This window comes from Dipteris shenzhenensis, chromosome 4, assembly GCF_047967505.1.
Source record: "Dipteris shenzhenensis isolate YYH24624 ecotype China chromosome 4, Dip_SZ_1.0, whole genome shotgun sequence".
In the NCBI taxonomy this organism is placed as follows: domain Eukaryota; kingdom Viridiplantae; phylum Streptophyta; class Polypodiopsida; order Gleicheniales; family Dipteridaceae; genus Dipteris; species Dipteris shenzhenensis.
In genome coordinates, this window is record NC_141599.1 from 48,591,095 (window position 1) to 48,601,036 (window position 9,942).

At 42.3% G+C, this 9,942-nt stretch overlaps 1 protein-coding gene across 1 annotated transcript; it reads left to right on the forward strand.

Moving 5' to 3' along the window:
* The first annotated feature begins 3,217 nt into the window (after positions 1–3,217).
* LOC147902977 (uncharacterized) lies at positions 3,218–7,069 on the forward strand. The gene is made up of 8 exons (XM_087373876.1): positions 3,218–3,971; positions 4,152–4,647; positions 4,739–4,901; positions 4,996–5,086; positions 5,163–5,234; positions 5,314–5,810; positions 5,963–6,019; positions 6,814–7,069. The coding sequence occupies exons 1-7, from the start codon at positions 3,315–3,317 to the stop codon at positions 5,991–5,993; spliced, it is 2,007 nt and encodes a 668-aa protein (XP_087230002.1). The 5' UTR covers positions 3,218–3,314; the 3' UTR covers positions 5,994–6,019; positions 6,814–7,069.
* The last annotated feature ends 2,873 nt before the right edge of the window (positions 7,070–9,942 follow it).

Here is a 9,942-nt window from a genome sequence, read left to right on the forward strand (position 1 = left end):
AGAGAGAGAGACACTAGGAGGGTCCTAGTGATGGGTGGAGTTTGATAGAGACAACGTTTACGATGAGGGAAGGGTTGGCAAGTCCATAAGGAACCATTAATTGTATCGAAAGAAGTGTTCACCTTTTAAAGGATAATAATCTAGGGTTTGGATACATATTGCAAGTTTTATGCTCCAAAGCTAGCATTTCATTATTTTGAGTGAAGTAAACATAATTGTAGAAAATGTGTTTTGGTATTTCATCCCCAATACGTTGGTCCTTTTTCTATAAGTAATGGTAGGGCTTTAAAGCTCTACTAATTTTAAACAAATGAAATTTGTACATAAGCTTCAATTGAAACATAATAGCAACAAATGTATTTAAAAAGATACACATTTGTTTTGTTCAACATATATAAAAATAATTTGTATTGTGAAATATATAACAAAATTCTCAAGTTTTTGACTTTTTCCCCACAAAATTATGGAGAAAATAAGAAAATACTACTCTCTCCTACATTTGGTACTAACTTGGTACCTCTCGGAAATGAGTAGGCATTGCCACTCCTTGCCTTTCATTTATATGTTTGAAATGACTTGCTAAATTCTTCACACGCCTTTGTAAGGTTTCTTTCTGACTTATTTTCTATTTAATGAAGGCTATAGGAAGTCAACATGAACAAACCTGCCCAGCAAGGTAGGTCGCTAGGTAGCAAATAGAGTAACGTTCAACTAGATCACCTAGGAGGTAGATGCATATCAAGGTAGTAGGTAAGTGCCATAAAAACAAACATACTAAAATATTATCTCAAGCCTCTCTGAAGGATATGCATGGTTGAGAGTGGCCTTGAATAACCACATATAATTGATAATTTGAATGACTGTCTTTTGCTTCTTCCTTTTTTCTCGGGTCTTGATTTTTCTTTTTCTATAACTACTATTATTACTTCTTTTCTTCTCCGGCCTTCTCCTTCTATAAGTACTACTATGATGATTTCTCCATCTTAGGTTCTTTTGTTGAGAAAGTACTTCTTCTACCACTTTAGTCCTTTCTTGCTATTTGTTCTCCACAAAGTTCATGAGCTAATGATGGTGCTCTATCTTTAAGGTCATTGTTACCATTTGATGTTTTCACTCACTTCTAACAAAAACTAATATCAAACAAGCACTAGCTCTTTACATGCTTTTGATTCTCTTATATGCAAGAAAGTGTCTTGCATTCCATCGTTTGATGTTGTGCATACATGTTGTGTAATGCAAGTCAATGTCTGGTAGGGGCATTGTAAAAAGGAGGGGAGTTGTCCCAACTAACTTTATGCCAAGGGCTCCAATAAGGTAGCAGAAATTACTTATCAATGCTTGCCTTACAGTGTCACTGGACCTTCATACAATCTTGAATAGAATTTATTCCCCCTTAAGGTACTCATGGTGGTTGATAAAACCTTCACGTATGACTAGGCTAGTCAAGAGTTCTGTGTGTGGTTGGGATACTTTGTTTTCATTGCCCTTATGTTGATGGTGATTAATCATGTGACAATGGGCTAGGCTAAAAGTGAATGCCCCTAGTCATAGGTAAATAGATTTGGACAATAGCTTACATAAACTGGTTGGCATAAGCAATGAGATCACCATAGAGCAAAATCATTCTTATGTGGCCCAAAGAGCATTCTCATGGATGACGTGTTACTAAAGTAGCATTGCATATATTCTTTGAATAGATGAACCAAAAAGTACCGTGCCATTAAAATACTAAATAAGGCGAATAATAGGCCACCTATGGTTTTAGCCCATAATCTGTGTGTGTTGTGCGTGTACGTGCGTGCGTGCATGCGTCGCTTCCCCCGCCCCTCTCCCTCCCCAACCTCTCTCTCACACACACACACACACACACACACACACACACACACACACACACACACACAACATGCACACACACACACACATCGTTCACACACACACATCGCACACTCACACACAGCGAGGGTGCGATGTGTCTGTGTGTGTGCGCGCGTTGTGTGTGTGTGTGTGAGAGAGAGAGAGAGAGAGAGAGAGAGAGGGTTGGGGAGGGAGAGGGCGGGGGCGCGTATATTGTGTCAATTGGAGTTACAATATGTGAAGAGCAAATGGTTGCGATGTAAGACAAATTTGTGACTTTGTGCACATGGTGTTTGATGCATTGTGCATAACCTTGTGTCTATTATGGGAGTGAAGAGGGGGGCGAAATTTGTTTTGGAGTGGAATGTGAGGGGATGAGCAATCAAGTTGCTCAATTGCTTAGGAAGGGGGAAGGAGCACTTGGATGGGCGGAAGGAGGCCCTTCTATTTGGGAGGATGGTTAGTGATTTGGGCTAGAGCTCACCAGTTTCCTAGACAAAAGGGCCATCTGGAGGGCCTTGCTTTCCATCAAATGCATTGGGAGGAGGAAGGAGACATCTACTTCAGTGTAGCATGACAGAGACGTGCGACGCAAGGAAACGGAGACACATTGATTCATGGAGGAGTGGTTCTACGCATCTAACCCGCCGCGCAAATCATGGAGCCACTTATAGGATTTTAAAGCTTAATCCAGGGGGTACCATGAGGCAGCCGTGGGAACTTGCCTCGACTACTTTGTTGAATGTGCTAATGAGCTGCAAAGGAACTTGCTAACCATGACAAAATGTGAAAAGTGGAGGTACGTAGGATTTTCGTACGACCATGGGGCCTAGAATAAAGGATTTGCCACCTGACGACTTGTGATTATTAGCAAGAGATTCTGAGCTGGTCCCCTGCATGGGGGCTGGCTCTAAGGCTAGGTTTGAACCACATCCTCTAAGAGGAGGTGTGAAGGGCTATTGTCTTAGTTGATCCAATAGGACGGAGGGAGGGACAGCTCGGCCCATGAAGGTCGCCACCGACTCCATAGCGAACTCCTCCAAGTGCAAAATGGTTGATGCATTCCATCTCCCTATGAATGACAAGTGTGAACTGCCGCATTCGGCGGCGCGATCAGGCAAAATTCGATGTCCAACGCCATGGGCGGCGGGGAGGTGGTATGAACGGGCCAGGAGGGGGGAAAATATGGGAGGAAGGAGGCAATTTGTGCAAGTGACAAAAGAAGGAAAGAGTGAGGTGAGAGGACTATAGTCTAAACAAACAAATATGAGATATGGAAATAAGAAGATGTATATAAAATGGAGTGAGAGCTAAATTGATAGTCTTCTTCTTCTTCACCATCTTTGAAGCTTTCTTCTTCTTCTTCTTCTTCTTCTTCTTCTTCTTGGTGGCTATGGCTATGGCGATCCGTTTGCCCTCCCCTCGCCATCTCCATTAACTCTTCCTCCCCTCCACCTTCCATGGCCTCTGCTTCCCCCCCCCCCCCTCCCTCTTTCTCTCACCCTTGGTCCCAAATCGTTCCAGGCCATCTCCCTTCTCCCCACCCTCCATCTCTCCCGCCGCACCAGCTTTATCATCCGCCTCTGCACCTTCCATCTCTGCCTCAAGAACACGCTCCACCTCAACCGCTTCTTCCTTCGCAATGTCTCGAGGACCAGCAGCAGCCGCAGCTGCTGCTGCTGCTCTCTGCTGATCAGGCCGATAGCCCCCAGCTTCCCTGCATCGCAGACCCGGCTTCCGCTTCCGCAGCTCACTCCAATGTCGCCTGCTCCTCGGAGCCGTCAGAGTCGCAGCAGGTTGGCAATTCGCCTCCTCAGCATTCGGAAACGCTGATTGATACGCCCAATGGATCGGACGACCGTGTTTCCGCTGTGGAAGCCAACACCGCCCCTAGAGCTGTTGCACCAGAGAACACTGCGAAGGTCTCCAAGCCCGCATGGCGGAAGCCATCGGCCAATGCTCGAACAATTCCAGAACCAGAACCTGTTATGGGAGCTCTCTCCTGGCCTGCTTTAAGCGATGCTCGCAGCACAAAGTCACCGGAGCCACCTAAACCCATTTTAGGACCAAGTTCAACATCCCCTGCGTCACCTGCAAGCGAGAGTTCTGTAATCCAGGTATCTTCCGACTCCTCTGTACAATGTAGGTTGGATAATCGGATTGCATTCGCTCGAAACTGCCTTGCGATTCATGGTTTGCTGTTTGCGATCACGATCGTTGCGAATGCGTATCCACATCATCTCCTGGAATTGCTTTGGTTTGCCTATCTAAACTTCTACACGTCTCGAGGCTCGCAGGGATCTTGTCCCGAAACGTCAATGTTTCTGGGTAAGAAGGGTAGCAACGCCCCAGCAGGGATTACACTGAAGGCATCGGTCAAGCGGGGCATCGCACGAAGCGGCATGCCTTTCCCAGCCTCTGCCTTATCGGAAAATGTTCCCCCTACGTCCATGCGGCATTGTGCACCTGGCCTGGAGACGAACTCTTCAAATCATCCTGTGAAAGGTAGCGGACAGACGGGGAAAAAAAATATTATGGCACACGGAGCGACTTGTGATCACGGTCGTGAATTTCGTGAAGGACCTGGTAAATCGTATAACAATTCAGGCAATTGGCGCAACAACAGTCGTTATCAAGGGAGGGGTAACCATGGATGGCATTCTCGGGGCAGAGGGTATGCTAACAACGGAGTATCGTTGCAGCAACATCGCGTTGTACCCAGGAACCTGACTCGACTGAACCCTCCTTTCTTGAACACTAACCCAAGCTTTATTAATGCTGCAAGTTTCCAGAGTAAGTTTATATGTTGCGTGAAATGTCACATGCTTCAATTTGCGCATTACAATCGTGGCATGCATGTCTTACCGCAAGGTAGATGTTGTAGATGCAGGAGGTGTTATGTACTATATGCCAGCGATAGTACCAGATCCTGTACGTTGTACCAGTCTTTTTGTACCGCCTCCTGGACCACCAGGAATGATGATGCATGGTCCTGATCCCATGACTCTACGACGCTTGGTGTTGAAACAAATTGAGTATTATTTCAGGTGTGCATATTGTTGACATAGCGCTGATGTTTCAAATGGCATTTCATATTTTTGTAGTTTCCTCTCGGTTGACGTTCATTTCTCTCTCTTTCAGCCTTCAAAATCTGTGCAGCGACATGTATCTTCGAAGAAACATGGATGATCAGGGTTTTGTTCCAGTCGCTGTGATTGCCAGTTTCAATAGGGTGAGCCTTCACATCACGTTGTCCTTATCTTGGGTGGCACTCAAGCTGATCTTCTGAAGTGGGTTTCTTGGTACAGGTGCGAATGCTAACTGCAAATACCACTCTGATCCTGGAGGCTTTGCGGGAATCAACAGTTGTAGAAGTTCAGGTAAGTGTTCAGCTGGATGTGTGGATGCCTTGTGTTCTATTGGTTGTTCATAACATGACGTATGGTAAATAATTCACAGGCTGACAGAATACGCAAACGTGGTGACTGGGCAACGTGGATTTTAACGTCAAGCCAGCAAGCATCGACAGCCTCAATTACTATGCGAGAGATCAAAGAAGAAACCGTGGAGACTTCTATGTCCAGGAAAGAGAGGGAAGATGACAAATTACAGTCTGATGGAGCTGATGGTCGTGAAAGTGAAACGTCTCTCTTGAGCTCAGGCTCTGCTGTGGAGGAGAAATCTGGTTGTGCTTGTTTTGAAGAATCAGATGTATCCAGTGCTAGTGAAGAATCGGTGAAGGTGGGTCCTTCTTTGGAGCCCTGTATGCCAGAAGCTAGGGGTCCAGATGGAGATGCTAGCTTGATTGAAAGGCTTCATGATTCAAATGGATCAGTCACACTGAAAGTTCCACAAGACTCCTCTGCAAACATAAATCAGTCTTGGCATTGCCGTATGCTTGAAGTCCAAGGTGGTACTGGAGGTGGAGATGGACACGTCAGCTACATTGAGAAAAGGTCTGAACTTGATTTTTTACATCAGTTTGATATGACAAACTGACAACAGATTGTTATGGATTTGCGCTTGATGAATTTTTTTAAATTACCTACTCCAGGACTTCTATTGCATCAGCATATGCCTAAGCATTGCATATTTTCTATGGTTGCAGCGTCAGTGATGTGGGGATAAATGAAGGCTAATTACACTGCTGCACTTTTGTACTCAGGTATAGAATAACCATCATTGCTGGCTTAAGGTCTTCTCTTTCCTCTTAGAGAAGCAGTGAGTGCTTGCATCCGTAAGCCTCCCTTTCATGATAAAGAAGCTGGACATTGTTTGAACATATAGGATGTTCTGCATGGGGAGGTTATTTTTCTCAATTTTGCCCCTGGTCAATGCACGAAGGTGCTTTGTCTCATCATGGTAGCCTGTCGCTGTTTTCTGACTGTGTCCTGGATCAAAAGGCATTTTTCCAAGCTTTCCATGATCCTGTAAAGAAACTAGAGCATTTGAGCCATCAGAGAATCATGTAGGTGCTCACAGATCCAAACTTTTCTCAATTTCATGTATAATGAGAGTTAAGTTCCTACAACTAGTGTTAACTTTGCAAGGTGTCATACAACCACTGTATATGATTGTGAAGTTTGCAATAGAGTGAAAACTAACAATTCAGGAGGTAGGTTGATGTGGATCTTTTGAGAAGTCTCCCAACCTGTTGACTCGCATGAAACAAAACTGCTGCTGGCTGCTTTAGTGGCGAAATTGCAATAACCATCATTCTGAAATTTCTGTATAATGCTGTATGTTTGGTTTTTGTCCCATGTGCTGTTATTGGATAAGAACCAGATTAGTTGTTGTCAATGCATTCCCTTTTTGGCCTGTTGACCCAGCAGATTAATGCTTCAAAGTCATGTTTACAGATTGGTGATTAGCAATTTCTTTCATGTTTCGTTAATCACTGTAGTTTGTGAGCACATTCTTTGCCTAGGTGTTGTTAACAAATCCCATGGATGTATGCAGGTGTTCAGGACATTCATGCCGAGAAAGTGGAAATGTAAATATCAGAAGCTGCAAGAAGAGTCATTATTTTTTTGAAGGTCAAGAACATGCTGGGAAGCATACATTTTAGGATGATGGTGCAGATGAAAGAATTACATGTTTTGATTCAGGAATCCATTGGACACCCATAATTGGGTTGAAAGTCAGGATATTGCCATATTGGCTTTATTCTGCTCTATGCAGTTTGTTCACCTTCATGGTGATTTTACAATTGTACATCCTCTTATTCTTACTCTCTTCAGCAATTTTCCCAATTAAGGCTATCTATGTATTGTATGTCATGCAAAAAATGCAGATTCCTATCAATTAGTTCTTGAAGGGATAGAGGAGGTGGGAAGGGAGGAGGGGGATGAGTGAGGGAAGGGGGAGGGGCATTCACCCTAAATGGTGGGTGGGAGAGTCCAATGAACGGGGGAGGGGGGGATTAATCAAGGGGGAAAGAAGACACCCATGGGTGAGAGTGGAGCAGCATTATTTAAAGGAAATGTGTGGGACAAAGAGGAGAGAGAGAGAGAGAGAGAGAGAGGTGGGCACCTAAAAAATGTAGTCCATTTAGTACCAACATAGTGCTCTTTAGGCTAGTGGTAAGGCCCATGAGTGAGAGCACGACTTGGTAAAATCAAATCCTCATTCATCCTTTGAAGATCAATGTGTCCAACAATCCAAGCAAGATTACTTATTAAAAGGCGCTTAACCATAAGCTCAAACTATTACTATGTATCCCCCTCTTTGAGATGAGAACAAATCAATGTGAATTTCCAAAGTTAAGAAAGGGCTCTTACCCATATCTTTAAAAAATTATCCTTTAGTTTGAGAACATTAACCTATGTAAAATCAAAAGTTAATTGAGCCTTGTAGATTAGTTGTCCCTCTAAGATTCAAAAGTCTCTTGGATTTTAGATTGAGCTTTAATGGCTTGCATATATCAATTTTTTGTATTTGGAGCATGTTCTTAGTGAATATATTCAATGCATTTTTATGTATGTGAACTCACTTATGAGTGTGAGAAGTGAAAGTTGACATTCTAGGACATGAAACTCGCATCAATGTGTTGTATGAGGACTTTTTTTCTAGAACTCTTATTTTGCGCATGTCTTGTGACCTTAATTGTATGGGAGGCAAATATCAAGGCAAGCTCCTAGGCTTTATGTCCATGTGGAAATTGTCTCCCAAATTTACTCCATTTGTTTCTTAATAAACATGAAATCACCAAAAGGAGGTGTTTTTTGCCGTTTTAATCTCTCACAAATAGTGATTTTTATAGCCACTACCTTCTAGTTTGATTAAGTGATAGCGTTACGGTTAATGCTGATTCATTTGAATGTTTGATGCAATTAGTGCTATATAACTATTTGAGTGTATAGATTCCTTTGGGAACTACAACAAACCAACCTTTCGAAGACAGTTGCAGATTTGTCTATTGATTTGTATTACATATCATGTATTTTGGGAGAAACCATGAGGGAGATAGGCTCAGAAAAAGTTGGTAGCTTGTCAAGACAATGTAAAGAGTTATAAAAATGCTGGTAGACTAGTACAAATGGAGTCTCCCCAATTTTACACATCATTGTGATGCACTCACACCTTGAAGTTGGTGTTGAAAGATTGGTAGAAGCATAAATTATGGTTCAAGTAGATTATACATGATGCTCATGAATTATAGTTTTTCTTTAATCATATCAATTTTTTGTACATTTCAATCATTAATAAAAAATAATTTGTTTATTGATTGTGGCCTTTCACTGTGATATTTTTCGGAGATGGATGCATGAGCTGAGGAATAGTGTAGTTAGAGATGAATGCAATAATATGAAGAAAAGATACTAATCACGATTATGAAAGTCTTTTGATAATGTCATGAGGATGATATGGCCTATCATGGTTGCATTGAGAGATTTGGACTAAAAATTATCAACCACAGGAAAATCTTGGATGCACTTCTGGAGGTATATCAAACATTCATTACTAGAATTTTGCCGATGTGTCTAGATGAGCAAAGTGTCAAAGACCCTTCAATACAATTATTTGAAGGGAGCTATGGCATTTCTTTAGTAAGTGATGGGAGAAATCTCATTGTTTGTTGCATAATGTTGGGTACCTCCTTGATTCGGAGTGGTGAAACATGAAACCTAAGAGGCTCCTGGTGCGATGAGTGATCTCCATAAGGTGGTTCAAGCATATGATCCACAAGATACGGCATATACTGGGTGTTGTAACAAGATAGCTAAGTATATATGTAAGGAGGGTTTATTTGCATCTACTAATGTACAAGCACTAGCCAAAACTACACCTGAATGGAAATGGTGTGGTATGGTGGGTGGTACTAGTTGTGAAGTCCTACATCCACTTCCCATGAAGATTTTGGTAGAACCATGCTCCAACTTAGCTATCAAAAGAATTGGAGTCACTATAAGTCGTCCACAACACTTTGTGGAACAAAATCATAGAAGATGAGGAGCTTGTACATATTTATTTTAATCATAAAACTACCTCAAGAGATATGGGATATGAGCATCAAGCTCCAAAATGGACATATGATGTTGCTCCAGATTCCTCCCTTACAAAGAGGTTCCTCCCATCAGTGAAACTTCCATTGCAAGCCAAACAAATGAGGATGAGCTCGAGGAAGAAGTTGGTACTAGTGATGAGGACAATGAGGAAGAGGAGGATGAGGATGGCCTTATTGGTCTTCCAAACCATAACGATGTTAAGAAAGATGAGAAAGATGAGGACTACAATGATGAAATTGATCCCTATAGCCTTGGCCTAGCCTTGGTTATTGAATTTTGTGACAATGGAATAAATCTTTGAGCTCCTTTAAGTGTTAACAAATGAGATGGATTTGCAAAAGGAATGTGGTCTCACTGGTATGGAATACATGGTGGCTTCTAGATTTTTAGTGGTAAGAAGTAGAGTTTATCTAAACCACTACATCTCCTAACAACAACTTGGTGTCAGTAGATGTACTAGTGAAATAGACTCTAGTTCTTACTAATGAATACCTCACTCAAAATTCAGGAGCCACCACATATTACACACTAGTGACACTAGTGCTGCCTCAAGTTCAATTCATGCTTACAATCAAGTTCA

Bases quoted from the DNA above. Each gene is read 5' to 3' on its own strand.
- LOC147902977 (XM_087373876.1), top strand. From the start codon at position 3,315: ATGGCCTCTGCTTCCCCCCCCCCCCCTCCCTCTTTCTCTCACCCTTGG. The intron at 4,902-4,995 runs GTGTGCATATTG...TCTCTCTTTCAG, and splicing joins CAAATTGAGTATTATTTCAG to CCTTCAAAATCTGTGCAGCG. The intron at 5,811-5,962 runs GTCTGAACTTGA...CTATGGTTGCAG, and splicing joins GTCAGCTACATTGAGAAAAG to CGTCAGTGATGTGGGGATAA.